Source organism: Alexandromys fortis, unplaced genomic scaffold, assembly GCF_014885135.2.
Source record: "Alexandromys fortis isolate MF-2015 unplaced genomic scaffold, M_Fortis_MF-2015_v1.1 scaffold_7, whole genome shotgun sequence".
NCBI classification, from domain to species: domain Eukaryota; kingdom Metazoa; phylum Chordata; class Mammalia; order Rodentia; family Cricetidae; genus Alexandromys; species Alexandromys fortis.
The window spans coordinates 13,213,586-13,229,621 of NW_026067920.1; the positions used below are offsets into that span (position 1 = coordinate 13,213,586).

The 16,036-nt window shown below is 39.7% G+C and overlaps 2 protein-coding genes across 4 annotated transcripts in view; one reads left to right on the forward strand and one right to left on the reverse strand.

Annotated features, from left to right (window-relative positions):
* Vwc2 (von Willebrand factor C domain containing 2) overlaps positions 1-16,006 on the forward strand; it is a 150,064-nt gene extending 134,058 nt beyond the window's left edge. The window contains exons 4-5 of one of the 3 annotated variants that reach the window (XM_050141053.1): positions 13,145-13,232; positions 15,222-15,335. In XM_050141053.1, the coding sequence (XP_049997010.1) occupies positions 13,145-13,215 (71 nt within the window). In that variant the 3' untranslated portion in view covers positions 13,216-13,232; positions 15,222-15,335. Of the gene's footprint in view, positions 1-13,144; positions 13,233-15,221 lie in introns of all 3 variants that reach the window. The other 2 variants (XM_050141054.1, XM_050141051.1) reach the window with 2 other exon arrangements.
* The window catches only part of Zpbp (zona pellucida binding protein), a 390,789-nt gene that overhangs the window by 250,079 nt on the left and 124,674 nt on the right, over positions 1-16,036 (reverse strand). The gene's annotated exons all lie outside the window — the stretch shown is intronic.

Below are 16,036 nucleotides of genomic sequence, written 5' to 3' on the forward strand. Positions count from 1 at the left end.
CAGGATGTTTAGAATGGCAGTTCATTATTTGAGTCTAAGATTTCAAAAAAGGTTTTAATCACACACTGAACACTAAGTACTAGAGTCAGGGGTGGGGCTGCATTGATCTTGTAGATTCTGGCCTGTGATGAGTACTGATGGCTATCGCTGTGGAAGGTAGTGCTGCTGGAGACAGGAAAAGCAGGAAAGTACTCAGTTCCAATCCTCTCCAAAGGTTCCAGCTTGATTTGAGATCTGTGAGCCCCTGTATAGTTTATCATCAGGCTAGAACAAGCCAAGAGGAAGCACTACCGTGGCCTACTCTGTGCTGGGATCCAGGGTCCAGCAGACTCCCCATGCCAGTTCTATTCTAGAAACACTGGTAGATACAAAGGGAAAAAGGTTCTTATTTTTTTTCTTTTAAACACTGCTTGCCCGTTATATCGAGCCTCTTCTCGGCTAACTCTCGCACCTGGACTAGCCCATTTCTAATAATGTGTGTAAGCACCCCAAGGTGTGCTTACCGGGAAGATTCTAGCCTACATCCATCCTGAGTCGGAGCTTCATCGCCTGTGTCTTTGAGAGCAGAGCTATCTCGCGTCTGTCTGAGGAGTCTTACCTCACTTCCTCTTCCTCCTGTTTACTCCTCCCACCTATGTTTTAACCTACCAGGGCAAGCAGGGCCTACTCTGTGCTGGGATCCAGGGTCCAGCAGACTCCCCATGCCAGTTCTATTCTAGAAACACTGGTAGATACAAAGGGAGAAAGGTTCTTATAAACACTCACCCAAGAGCGAGTTCTTTAACAGTGCTACTAGGCCCTTCCATCCTTGATACTCTGTGTCTTAGCCTGTTTGTGTGTCTATAACAAGACATTATAGAGATGGAGAGATGGTTCCATCATGAAGAGCACTTGCTGCTCTCCCAGAAGACCCAAGTTCAAGTCCTAGAATCCACATGGCTTCAGGATATCTGATTCTCTTCTGGCTTCCACTAGCACCATACATATATATGTAGGTTGCATAAATAAACATAAAAACAAATAATATAAGATGCAACAGACTGAATGATTTAGAAAGATCAGAACATATTTTCTTACAGTACTGTAGGCATAAAAGTCCAGGAACAAGTTGCTATCCAGTTCCATGTACCTTGTAGATACCTGTATCAGAATGGTACTTTCTCATAATAGGAGTGGTAGGAGCAGAGGCACAACAGCTCTGTGAATCCCTTCTGTAAGATATGCCCAGTCCTGAGGGCATTCGTAATCCAACCATGTTCTGACATGGTCCTGCACCAATATTGTCACACTGTCATTAAGTGTCTGCACATGATTCTGAGTAAAACTAGCATGCAGGCCATATCACTGTGCATCAGTTAAGATCGGCGTATCTGTGAGTGCAGTCCAGACGTTATGAACAACCTCCACAACCATTGAGCCTCCATGCTGAAGTCAGACCAGCACAGGAAAAGTTGAGTTTGTGAATGTTTGTTAATCAACTATCCCTGAGGAAGGAAAGCATTACTGCTATAGGATAGAATCATATTTGAATTAGCCATCATCAGTTATCTAGGCCAAGTCAATAACACTAACATAATTAATCAGTACTTATTACCCTTATTACTCAATTAATACTTATAGTTCCTGAATGCACTTTTCATAGTTATGAAGCTGTTTTTCTTATTGCAGAGAAAATAAATGATTAAGAAGATTATCTATTATATATTAAATAGTTAGGATTACTGTTATTCTTTCCATTTTCCTCCCTATAAATGCAGCTAAATACATAGGTATTCATTTTCCATTAAGTGACTACAGTCCAATTACAGACAGCAATATTGTTAATTCATTTATATTTTTCCATCAGGTGATTATGAGTGATAATTTTTCCCAGAATTTTAAAGGTCTGCTTTGTTAAAAACTGAGAGACAACTCTGCTTCCCTTTGACTAGTGCTCTAATGAGTCAGCTTTCTTTACTGACTTACCTATATTTCTCTTTTACTATCTTTAATGTACTCTTTGTATATTTGTATTTTTAATGTACTCCTTTTTAAATTTTATTTTTAAATTTTTTCAGACAATGTGTTTTGGTCATATTCTTTCCCCTTCCAAAACTCTTTCCATATCCCCCCTCCCTCCCACTTCAGTTCATATTTTCCCTTTCTTAAAAATAAATAACAGGATCTGAGCTCCTCACAGTCCATTGGTGTGTCGTCATGTCCTATTGTGGTTTTCAGTATTGACCTCCATTTACTATAAGGGAAGCTTTTTTGATGAAGGGGTGATAGCAATACTAATCTCTATAAGAAAATATTTGGATATTGTTAGGAGTTGTGCTGGTCTAGCAAAGAGGCAGGAGTAGGTTCTCTTCTAAGATCTATGACCTACCTCACTAGACCCAATATTTGGTTAGGTTTTAGTACCATACACAGTTTCCCTCCCATTGACTTAAGGTAAGCCTTAAGTTCAATTAGAAAGCTGTTGTTTACCACAAACATATGGATTCCATAATTGAAATTTTTTGGATATCTTGCCATGCTGGTCATTGTTGTGGTTGACAGATGTCACTGCTGGAAAGACTGTTTAACTGCCCTCCATCTCTTGAAAGCTTGCATCATGGTTACTGGTACTATGGAAGCATGAAGCAAGGTCCATCTTGATATCTGAATCCAGTGTTCAGCACTAGCCTCCACCCTCCACCATCTGAGAGGCAACTAAGGGCTAGAGTAAGAGTTTATATTGCTTTGGTGGTCACTATGATTACTACAACCAACCATTTGATACTGAGATTTTTGTTAGTCTGTGCTTCTTGTGGGGAACAATGCCAGCCCAAGTGGCATAATACAGAGACTAACAGATCCTGGTTAGCCCTGCCCCAGTGAACATGCCTGCAGCACAGCTTCTAAATCTATGGCTCAGGCCATACCTTTGAAGAGAAGCAGAAAGATTGTAAGACTACCAGGAAGTCTGCTGTGAAACCATCTGTCTTAGAAATGGCTTCCTAAACAAGACCTGAACAATGACAATGTCAATAGACATGCTAACATGGAAGGGAGGGAATCTTATAGGTTCCAACCTTAGACAGACACTAATGACTGCTGAGAGAAGGGATATCAGCTTTTCTCATGAATGAGCAATCTAATTGATTATCTGTTACAAAACAGAACAGAAACCATATACACACAAATGACAAAAAAGAGACTTGGTTATATATTTATAATGTATAACAAAGGGGTATAAGTAATGTATTTATATTTTAATTAAAATTAAAAACAAACACCAAAGCACACATGTGCATGTACACACGGGCACACATACAGAGGAAAAGAAACAAACAAGCAGTTCACTATGTGCTGGCTAACTATTCCTGAGTGGCCTACCCTATGGATGTGGTAGATGGCCTAGAGTCCTTTTCTTGAAGAAAAGACTTTTCCTTTCCCAGCAGGTATCAATTGCAAATACCTTCTTGGTTAGGGTAAGATTTTGTGTCCACTTTCCTTTCTCCTTGCTGGGATGTTGTCTGGTTTGAACATGTGCAGGCCTTCTGCACATTGTCATAATACCTGTGAGTTCATGTGTGCATCAGCCAGCTTAGACTCCTAGCAGTAGTGGACAGGGCGCCTGAACTGGCCTTCCCCTGTAATCAGACTGGTGACTACCCTGACTGTCATCAGAGATACTCCATCCAGTAACTGATGGAAGCAGATGCAGAGATGCATAGCCAAGCACTGTACTGAGCTCCAAGGAGTCTTGAAGAAAGAGAGGAGGGATTGTGTGAGCCAGGGAGTCATGGTGGGGGAGCCCACAGAGACTCCTATTATGTCTGGAAAAAGCTATTTTGTTGGAGTAATCCACCACTTCTGGCTATTCTACATTCTAGGCATTTTTCCTTTACCAGACAAAAAACATGTTTTCTTCCATCTTATAGTTTGTGCTATTTTTGTCACTTTTACAGAATAACAATTTATATTTGAATGAAATACAATGCAACAATTTTCTCTTTAATATAACTCAGGCAGTCCTCACATGCATGAGCCTCCTGTCTCTGCCCTCTTGGTGCTTCATTTGCTGGGTGGCAGGTACTGCCATGTGCATTTTGCTCATGCATGCTAATGTTCATTCAAAAACTCACCAAGAATTTTGTGTTTTGACAACTTTAACCTGCTATTTTATGAAAATGTTACGATTTTATTTACATCCAGGTATGTTATCCCTTTAAAGGAGTTTTTGTGTAAAGTGGGCCATTTGGATAGAGTCTTTTGATCCTGCATAGCCAAAGGTTTCAGTATCACATTTTGGAAGACTCATTTTTTTCTATTTCTGCTGATTTTGGTTTACCTGTCTCCACCTTTCCCAGTTTTCTAAGGTAGAAACTTAATTTATTTAAAATTCTTTTTAAGTGTATTTGAATCTATAAATTCCCTTCTGGACTTTGCTATCTTGCAGGTTTTAAGTGTTTTCATTATTTCTTAAGTTAAATTATTATTAAATTTCTCTTTGTATTTTATCCAGCACCCTGTGTTTTTTTTTAAATTATTAGGTTTTAAAAAAATGCCAATCCAAGTTCCCACTCCTTCCCCTCCTTCCATTCCCTCCACACACTCTCCCACGTCACTCCCATCCAATCCTCAGAGAGGATTGCTTTGGGGAAGGTCCAAGTCCTGCCATACTATATAGGCTGACCAAGGTATACATCCAAAGAGAATAGGATCCCAAAAGGCCAGTACATGAAGTAGGGACAAATCCTGGTGCCACTGCCAGTGGCCTCTTAATCTGCCCCACAAATTCAACTGTCAACCACATTCAGAGGGACTAGTTTGGTCCTATGCTTGTTTCTTCCCAGTCCGGCTGGAGTTGGTGAGCTCCTATTAGCTCAGATAAACTATTCTTATTGTATGCTGCATAATCTTCAAGTATTTGGTGTTTTTCGGTTGTTTTCCATTAATGACAGCTAATTTAATTCCAATGTGACCTAACTGCACTTACAGTATGATTTTCCAAATTTCTTCAACTTTCTAAAGTATGTTGTGTAGTTTGAGACTTCTCGTTCAGCTCCCGGCTGCCCAGACATGAAATAATCACACAGAAACTATATAAACTATATTAATTACAATACTGTTTGATCAATAGATTAAGCATATTTTTAGCTAGCTCTTATATCTTAAATTAACCCATTCCTATTATTTTATATTTTACCATGAGGCTCATGGTTTACCAGTAAGGTTCTAGGGCAGGCATCTTTCTCCTTCGGCAGCTACACAGAAGCTCTTTGACTCTGTCTACTCTCTCTATGTATCTTTTCCAGCCTGGCTATATTCTGTTAAGCGATTGGCCAAAAGCAGCTTCTTTATTAACCAATGGGAATAAAACATATTCATAGCATAGAGAGGGGGAATCTAACATCAGTGTTGCTTGGTCTATAACTTGGTTTATCTTAGTGAATATTCTAAATGTTTTGAGGGAAAAAGGTGTATTCTATTGCTGATGAATGATGGGAAAAGAAGGCAGCAATACCCAGTGGATGGCTGATACTCTTCTGCTCAGTCCCTCTGTCCTCACTGGTTTCATGTTTGCTCATATATTTCTTGATATATTAAGCCTATTGAACACTCACTGGGATAATTTCTATTATTTTTCACATTTATTTATATCTGTGACATTTGCTACTCTTTTCTATCTGTTGTTTTGTTCTTTGTTTCTGTTTTTGTCTCTAGTTCTTTTCTGTATGTTGTGATTTCACTTGATCATTTTATGGCTCCATAGTACATATCTTACTTTCCCTATTCTTAGCAGTTTTCATTAGTTACCATAAAGTTTGCAATGTACATTTACTGAAATAGTCTATAATGGTGATAGTTGATAAGTTTGCCAAAATGACAAAACAGCCTTCAAACAAGGTGTTTTCTTACAAATAGAACATCAAAATGGATTAAGGGAAAATAGATGAAGGCCACTACCAGTCATTAAAGAAACAAAAATTCAAATTTGGGAGTGCACTATTCTCTTTCAGAATGACTTAAGATAACACATGGGACAAAGCCAAAGGCTCCTAAAGATGCAAATAAACAGGGTTCTGGTGGAATGTCAAATTTGATGTTCCTGTAGAAAACTATTTTCTATATCCTGCATATAAGATAAGCAGTGTCTTTCTCAGTAGCATCTATTTATGGTGGACAATCAAAAGCAGTGGAAATAGCTTTTGTTTTGGGTGTTGCTGAGAACTCAACTCACCAGTAACTTGTAAGGAGGTAACCTGTGGGTAACACTTGAGATTTTCATCTAGTAGCCCATGTCTTTTGGGAGTAGGTCTGTTCACCGATGGAACTTTATTGACCAGGAAACTCTGTCCCTTCTGGCTTGCTTAACAGTATGAGAAGGTGTTGTACAGGCTCTGAGGGAAGGAAAGTCATCAGTAGTCTCAATCAGTGCTGAAATGTGCAAGCTACATACAACACCGACCGGCCTGGCAAGATCTGCCCACTGGTACAATGGTGGCATATGGTTATAGAAATAACCAATCACTTTATGATTGGAGATGAGATGATGTCCTTCTCCACAGATGGTATTTATATTGTAAACCTGGTCACAAGTCCACAACTATAGGCTGATCTTAGGGAGAACTTGATGTTATGTTAAGTGAACCTGCTGTTAAACTGTCTTCCAAATATTTATGTCTGTACCCATATGTTTGGGCTGCTTTCAACTTTAGTCACAGATTTAATGTTTCATTAGTGGATCATATTTAATACTGGGACACATATATGACCAAAGCACCAAGTATAAAAAATCCTGAATGCTCACCTATAATCATTTCTATTAACCTCTCCCTTCATCAAAGACTTAGAAAACATCATAGAATAGTGGGAGTAAAGAATGACAAAGAGGACAGATATGAAATGCACATTTCTGAGCTTTCCATAGCTTCTGCACATCAGTTCACAGTAGCTGTGGTTAATGACACCAGTACTGTATAAACTCAAACTAGTGAAACTTCTGGCATGAACAGGAGACCACCCAGAGACCCGCACTTTTGGTGGTATTAGCAGTTAATGGTTGATAAAAGAGAAAACAGCACACTTCTTGGGGGGGGGGTGTTGCCCATGCCTCAGTATATGGCACACACCCATCACATATGGGCAACACTAATAGAGCTCATATGGTTATTGATAACAAGAGGACATGAATTTAGGATGGTGGTGGAGTGAGGGACCCTAGGGAGTTGAACTGTGGTAATGGTGGTACTAAATATACGAAACCCCAGAAGTGAAAAAAACTAACAGAGATCTATGTACACATCATGCCATGGCAGCTACCCTTTTCATATTGCTCTAAAAATATGCATAAAACAACTGTTATGGAATAATGAGTGAAGTGTCATGGCTCTCCCCTCTACTTACAACTGTTTGGTTTGATTTAAACCTACAAATACAAAAGTCTGAAGATTTGTATTACTACACTTGATAAAAAAATGCAAAATCTGAAGACTTTAATTACTATGCTTGATAAAGAATATATAATATATACATATATATATACATTTGCAGACACAAATGTTCAGAGAGAATAGCTGAAAGATAAAAAATTGTAATGAGTGTTTCTCTATCCTGCCAGCCAGCTCCAAAATAATGACATGAAGACTTTATATTAATTAAAAAAGCTCAACCTATAGGTTAGGCTTGTTTCTAATTAGCTCTTATCATTTGAATTAACCCATATTTTTATTAATTGGCATTCTACCACATGGCTTTTGCTATATTATTCTTTGTTTAGCCTCTGTGTGGTGGTAAAGTGTAGAGTTTACCTGGCTGGATAGTCTGTGAGGCTGGACTATCTCAGCTAGCAGCTTTGAAGTTGTTATGGATTCAGAATTTTGAGGAAACTGCAACAAAGGCACTCTGAGAGGCTGGATTACCTGAGCTACGTGTCTTCATTGGTGTGCACAAGTCAGTTAAAAGTGACATTTATTGTATGATGAGCAGGTAAAAGGCATATGCCGACTTTATACATCCATTTGGACTGTATAACCAATTCTCTAAGAAAGGACGTCAAGAGGACAATGTAGCCAACAAGATTTACCACGTTTCATCCTGTCTCACAGCTATTCCCATATAAAGGGTTCAGCATATATGTCACCTGTCATGTAGTCTTTCTTGGTTTCTTTTTTTTTTTAATGTCTGTAGCCAAGATTTTTAGGTCTCCTCCAATCAAATCTGATCTTCATTAATTTTAAGAGAATTATAACTTTTGCTTCCTGTGGAAAACTTCTCTTGCAATACAAAATCTTTTCTGACTTCCATTTTAAAGTTAAAACATTCTTTAAATCTATATTTCGCGGCGAACTCCCTGACCAGCAGGAAGGAACAGCCACCAGACGAGGATTCTTCCCAAATCAGGCTTTATTGGAGCCTCTTGGTTGAAGGGAGAGCAGGAAGCAAGGGGCCCCGAGCTCTGAGCTGCAGCTCCTTATATAGGGAGTCTGCCTAGCAACCTTTGATACTTTGATACTTTAACAGCTTTTCTGGAGACCCACCGGCCGGGAAGAAAGCAGGGGAACATCCTTGTCAATTACAGACCACAAGGAAGTTCCCCTGCCAGTCAGGGGGAGTGTGGGCAGCTAGATCACAACAGCTCACCCTGTTTTCTGGTGGAAGAAGTGTAATCTTAATATGGAGTTATTAATCAAGCGAGGCCGGGGCCAAATGACATCTTGTAGTGGCAGCCACTCAAATCGGCTCCCAGCATAGTTTAGTTTAAATAACAGTTTCCATAATCCAATGTCTCTCAGAAGCGATTGTTTTTGTACATTAGCATTTAAAAAATTCAAAGTCAGCGAAGTATCATACAGAATCCAGACACCCTGTGTATTTCCCATCTTTATGTACCTTATTTTTATATTGCTCTACTCTTCCTTAAAAGACATTATTATTTTTAAACTATTTATTTTACTCTCTATACCCATTTTTTTCTTTCTTCAGCAGTTAAGCACATTTTTAAACACAGTTTTCTGTGTCTGGACCTGGTTTTACTAAGTGCCTGCAGGAGTTCGGACCACGTGAGGCAAATCTTAAATTGCCATGTCAGTCATAGCTCAGCTTAGCACGTAGCATTGGTGGCTAGCTCAAGCCCAAAGGTAGTGGCCAAGAGCCATGTCTCTGTACACTAAGCATTGGCTCATCTGAGAGACTGCAGGATTGGGAATCCATATCTAGCTTCATGTCTAGAACTTGTCTTAGTTTTCTCAGATGCTATGTTTGGATATTTGAGCCTACACATGGGAAGCCATGAGTAATGAGTCTTTCTCTGTACCAACAGCCAGCTCCCAATACAATTGCATTGAGACTTCTTATTAATTATGAAAGCTCAGCCTATAGCTTAAGCTTGTCCCTAACTAGCTGTTATAACTTAAATTAACCCATATTTTTATTCATCTATGTTCTACCACATGGCCTTTACCTTCATCTCTCTCTGTGTGTTCAAATCATTCCTTGTCTGGCTGGCTTCTCTACCTCTCTTCTCCCCAGAGTCCTCTCTGTCACCAGAATTCCCCACTACCCTCTTCTTAGCTATTGATCATTCAGCTTTCTACTACAACAATCACAGAAATACATCTCCATACAGTGTACACATATTCTACAACAAACAACTTGGTGATTTTATATATTGCTTCTTGAAATATAAAAACTATGGAAAATTTCAATAATTGGAACCTGTTATTAAATTTAAATTTTAGTAAAACTGATATAATTCACCAAAACTTTTATAACATTCAGATCCAAAATGGTTTATAAACTACAAGAATAGTAGCTCTTAATTTATGTGTCATAAATCAAATATCTGAAGCAAGAAAAAACAGCAACATAGCATAAAATTCTAAGTAAAAGTTACCTTTAAAAAACAATAATAAAAATAATCCTCTATTCTAAGTTATTTTGCATGAAAAAAAGCCAGTCTCATATATTCTTTAAGGGTCTGTGTCTTAACTGATTTTTCATTAAAACAACCAAGTACTGGCTTTGTGGCCCTGGTAAGCACCTCATGATGGAAAGCACTGCTGTCAGCAGTGTACGTGAGGAAGCACCAAATCATCAGATATGAAGCCGGAAAAGCTGCTCAGGTCTTGCTTTCTGGTTGGGAAGACTGAAGTGCCAACCATAACAACCTTAATTTCTTCCAAGGACACACTCTCAAGTGATGCAGGCATTTCCTGTTAAGTTCTGCTTACTGTCACCATATCAGAAAGCATTTTTTTCTCATGCCCTCTGGGGACATGAGCAGTCTACACTGGTGCAGTGTATTTGAACTACACTCTGCATCTCCACTGCTTCAGTGACACGGCATAGCACAAGCACACACCCCTGAGGCTGCCTGACACATGTGGTCTGGGAAATCCTCTAACACAACAGGATAAAGAAACTGGTCAACATGAAATGCCTCTCAGAAGTTAATGAAGTATATCACCACTGAGTTCTGAGCAAGAAGAATTACTTGTTATTGCAGCCATGAGAGATGGACGTCTGGCACTCTAAAAGCCTGTCGATTCTGCACGCAGAAGTTGAGCCTCCAGGAAGCCCTGAGCCAGTACTTTTCTTAGCAATTCATTTAGCAATGAAAGGGAGACAAATGATGTAATATTCTAGTTACAATTGTATAAAAGAAAAACCTTCCTACAGGAAATAATATAAATGGTGCTTCCTTCCTTTAGGATTGCATATTCTTAATTATTTTCATAAACTGTTGGTACTATAGTTAGCTTTTTCTTTTTTTCCAGGAATATTATTTTCACTAATAAGTTCCCAATATTTAAATGCTTTTTCTTCACTTGAATCATAAGATTACAACATACCCCAAGTGCAGACACACTGCATATTTTCTGGGGACCAATTTCAAAGTGTCCATTAGCAGAGCAGGTGTTGAACACACAGTGAGGAATGCCCCCACTGGGACCAGGAAGAACAAGACAGGTCCTGTATTCTGATATGGGCTCAATAGCTCAGATAAGACTTTAAGTTGTACAATAGCAAGATAAATGAGAAATGACTTTTTTTAAAGCAGCTTGAGGTTCTTGATACCACCAGCCAAATTTTGACCATTACAAAGAATACAATTTCACTGAATTGAGAAAAACATTAACAAAAATCTAAACTCTCTGAGTGACATAAACATAAGAAGGTAAACTATTAGTCATTAAAGCCTAAGAAGGACTAGTAACGCTGTGCAGAAAAAGCAACTCGGGCAAGGACATTCTCAGAATAATTAAGAGGAGTGTACAGCACATAACAAGACTCCATAGCATATTATTATCCCCTTTGGTGGATGAGGCCACCATGGCATGAAGCGGTTATTTAGTCTATGACCACGTGTTAACCAGCAATCTCATATTACTTTGAAGATGGGTCCTCCGAGTAACTCTCTCAGAATACAGGCACTCTGAGCAATTGTAGTATGATATTAGGATGAACAAAAAGCAGATTATTCTGCAAAGATAATAAACAGAAAGAAAAAATTAGTAACTTCATGGTATACCTGGCATGGGGGGTGCACTGTGATGGTGGGGGGCACTTTTCTGAGCTAGGTCCATACATAGTCCTATCCCACGCTGGGCTTTCATCTGACAGTGGAGAAGAGGTATGGGCAGGCTATATAGAGAGAGGGCTAGGGTATTTGAGCAATGCTGCTGGATGCAGAAAAGTCTTAGATTTAAAATAAGTTTAGAACAAGATGATACATGCATATTCTTAACAGAAAGTCAGTAGATGTCAATATGAGCCATGACTATTTGCTGTCAGGAGGACAAGCCCGGAGCGCAATAGAAACTCCTTAGGATCTATAAGCTAAGACTCCTGTAACCAGGCAAGACTTTCAGTGAAGGGACTGGAACCTGAACCCAACCACATAACCTCTGACCTACAATGTGCCCTTCCTACAAAATATGTGAGGACAAAGGTGGCACAGAAATTACGGGAGTGGTGAGCCAATGACTGATCCAGTTTGAGACCCATACTATCCGAGGGAACCTGGGAACCAGAGGCTGGACAGCTCAGAGACCCTGGACAGAACCAAACATGACTGACAAAAAGAAAAATGGAAAAAAAAGTCAAGAAGATGATTTCTAATGATATTCTGCTATACTCATACATCATTGCCTAGCCAAATTGTCATCAGAGAGGCTTCACCCAGAAACAAATGCAGAGACACAGGGTCAAACATTAGGCAGACCTCAGGGAATCCTGTAGAAAAAAATGGGAAGGAAGGATTATGGGAGCCAGAGAAGTAAAGGATGCCACAAGAAAACTCACAGAATCAATTAACTTGGGCTCATGGGAGCTCACAGAGACTGAATCACCAACTGACTGAGGTACATGGGACTGACCTAGGCCCTCAGAACAAATATTACAGTTGTATAGCTTGGTCTTCTGTGGGACTCCTAACAGTGGGAGCAGGAGCTGTTCCTGACTCTGTTGCCTGCTTTCCGGACCCTTTCCTCCTACTGGGTTTCCTAGTCCAGCCTTAATAAAAGAAGAAATGCCTAGTCTTACTGCAATTTGATCTGCCATGGCTTGCTGATATACATGGGAGGCTGCCCTTTTCTGAAAAGAAAGGAGGAGGAGTGGATTGGGGGTGGGTTAGAGGTAAGGACTGGGGGAGACAAGGGAGGGGAAATGTGATTGGGCTGGGAAAAATTAATTAGCTCAAAAATCAAGAGAGAAAATAAAACTGAATCTATAACTTTTTATTCAATTAATTTATTTTATATCCAGATCATAATCTCCCCTCCTTCCTCTCCTCCCATTTCTTTACCCCCCCTTAATCTACTTCTCCTCCATATTCACTCAGAAAGGGGCCAACCTCCCATGGGCCTCAGCAAAGCATGGCATATCAAGCTGTCATAAGACCAGACACCTTCCACTGTATTCAGACTGGCCAACGCAATTCAGTATAAGGAATATATTTCCAAACCCTGCTACCATTAACAGGGGTCCCATAAAGAACCCAAGCTACACGACTGTCACATATGCTAGGGGCCTAAGTTGATCCTATGCTGGTTCCCTGGTTGTTGGTTCATACTTTGTGAGTTCCCAAGAGCCAGTCTAGCCATTAACTGTGGGTTTTCTTGCTATGTCCCCAAATCCCATGACTCCTAAAATCCCCCCTTCCTCTCCTCAGCAGGACTACCCAAACTCAACCCAATGTCTGGTTTTGGTTCTCTGAATCTGCCTCCATTGTTCACTGGATGAAGGCTCTCCGATGTCAGGTAGGGTAGTCACCAATCTAAACACCAGAGATATCCAGTTCAGGCTATGCATCAGCTGCTGCCAAGAGTCTTAGCTGGGGCCATCCTGTCGACTCATGGAAGTTTCCCTTGTATCAGGATTCTACCCCTCTGTAAAACCTACCTTTCTAGTCATCTCTCTCAGCACTTTCCCCCTCCACCCACCCCACAACCCAACCCATCAACTATTCATGCCTACCCACTCCCAGTCCTGCCAGGAGATCTCCTCCATACCATCATCCCAAGGGGATAATTGCTGAAGCTTCCTTCAAACTTGTACTGCCCCTTTATTCTTTAAAATTCATGGCCTCTAAAAAGCTTTTCTTACATGTGTGTTCTAGATATATAAATGCAATCTGCTGATTCATGTATAATGTTACCTGTATGTGTCTATGTTTTCAGGGTTGATCCTTTGTCACTAAATGGCATGCTCTTCCCTGGGGCGATGATTTCACTTTTGCTCTCATTATTTCTTAGCTGCTTGTTGTTCTTTGTCTAGAGTTGAGGCCTCCTAAGCATTCCAACTTGTGTGTCTATTGGTATCATCCATGTTCATGTCATGTTTAGGCAGCCTTATTAGTGAGGCTTCATGAATGCAGCTTCTGACATTCATAAAAGACATAATATCACAGCAAACTCCCTGGTCCTCTGACTTTTACAAGCTCTCTGTCCCCTCTTCTGCAATGACCTCTGAACCATAGGTCCGGAAGTTGTATCATAAATTTAGCAGTTGGTAATGTGTTCCACAATTCTGTATCTTGATTGACTGTGCTTTTCTGTAATGATCTCCACCTATTGCAAAGAGAAGTCTCCTTGATGAGAGATAAGGACTACACTTATCTGTGGGTATAAGGACAAATAATTAGAATGCAGTAAAGGATCATTCTGGTTTAGTAAAGTGGCCATTGTAAGTTCTCTTCCAAGGTCCATGGCTTCACTAGTCCTAGGTTTCCAGTACTAGGCATGATTTCCCTCTTGTTGAGTGGAACTTAAGTACTATTAGAGAGCTGTGGGTTACCATCAAGGTATGTCTGCCACTGTTGTACCCTTAGGGTACATGCTAGTCATTGTTGTGGATCACGTGTTTCAAGCTAGGTAAGACAGTTGGTTGCTTCCCTTCTTTAGAAAATTGTATGGCACCTTCTGGTTTGCTATTGCCCTTAGTTTTCCCCAAGAGGTGGAAGGTAAGTGCCTATTGATGAATAGAACTGACCTAAAAGCCCTTTCCCTGAAGATCAATTAAATAATCTTTTATAACAGCATTAGTTTCAACACATACTGGAAATGTTTTTCCTGCTCATTTTTCATACCCTTGAATTTAGACCTAAACTTAAGCACAGAGGGTACACCTTTGTGCTAAGCTTTTACTTGGTTTTACAAGCGAGAATTACAGTCATTCTTAGTTCTTAACGACTGTGGAAAATATATCCCTGTACAGTACCTGGGGGTGTTGCTCTAACTGTGGTCTCCAGATATGCATTATCATCACCTAGGGACTTACTTCTTTGGCCCCATAACTTAAAGAACTCTGTTGTTGGGGCTTGCAGCCAGCAATGGAGCAGAAATCCTGGTCATTGTGACACACCTGATGTTTTAATACATGTGGGAAAGTTGTGGGATGACTGTTTTCTTGTTTCTCCTACAACTGCCATGAAGAGTGAGCCTGGTTTTCTGAAGCTTCTTAGGTAATTATTTCACAGCATTAGTTAAATCGAATGATTATAGATGTGACTTCTGAAAAGGCCCCCACCAAATGACTCTACCTATGAAAATAGTAATGTTTTGTCCTAAAATTTTAAGTAACTTGGTTTCACTTCAGAAAAAAGTGTTCTTTGTGTTTCTAGTTCTGGCTTTTCTAATTGTCCTTCATAAGAGGATAAATGAAACACTCTGCAGTGCTAACTACCTAATTTGTACATTATACATTTATGCACTCAATAGTGTGCAATGATTTTTTTTTTTGTATTTCAGGTCCAAACTGCTTTGCAGAAACTGCTGTCATCCCAGCTGGCAGAGAGGTGAAGACCGACGAATGCACCATATGCCACTGCACCTACGAGGAGGGGACCTGGAGAATCGAGCGGCAAGCCATGTGCACAAGACACGAATGCAGGCAAATGTAGACTTCACAATACAAAAACTCTCATGTTTTTCTAGAATATTTTACTAATGTGACATTCTAGATGACTCTGAGAAATATCAATCAAAAAACAGAAGACTTTTGATAAGGAGTCAAGGAAAATGGTTGGTACTTTTCCTTTTCTTGGTAACAATTACAGCAAGAGACAGAAATGGATGTATTTCAAAACATCAATAAGAACTTTGGACATAAACTCCCTCTCTAAATAAATGTGCTATTTTCACAGTAAGTACACTAAAGTTCACTATTCTATATTAAATGTGTTTCTATAATCCTCTATTAGAGTCTTATATATTAAACAATGCTGTTGTCAACGTCCTCACTGTGTTAGCCTTCATTCCATCACATGGGCTGCGGTGGTCCCAGGAATCTTTTACCCCTGCACATGAAATAACTGTACGCTGTTAAGGGACAACAGAAAATAATGACTGCTTTATAGAAGAATCCTGTTCAACTGCAACTTAACTAGTGCTGTGTTTCTAAAGCTGCCCCAGAACACATTCTAATTCACATAAACAGGCTTCCATATTTTAATAACCCATTTCTTTTATCAGTTTGTCCTTAGGTTTTGGGAAATGCAGGTATAAAGATTGCTAGCACATTCTTTTTCAGTTCTCATAGTAGTCCATAAACAACCACTTCAGGC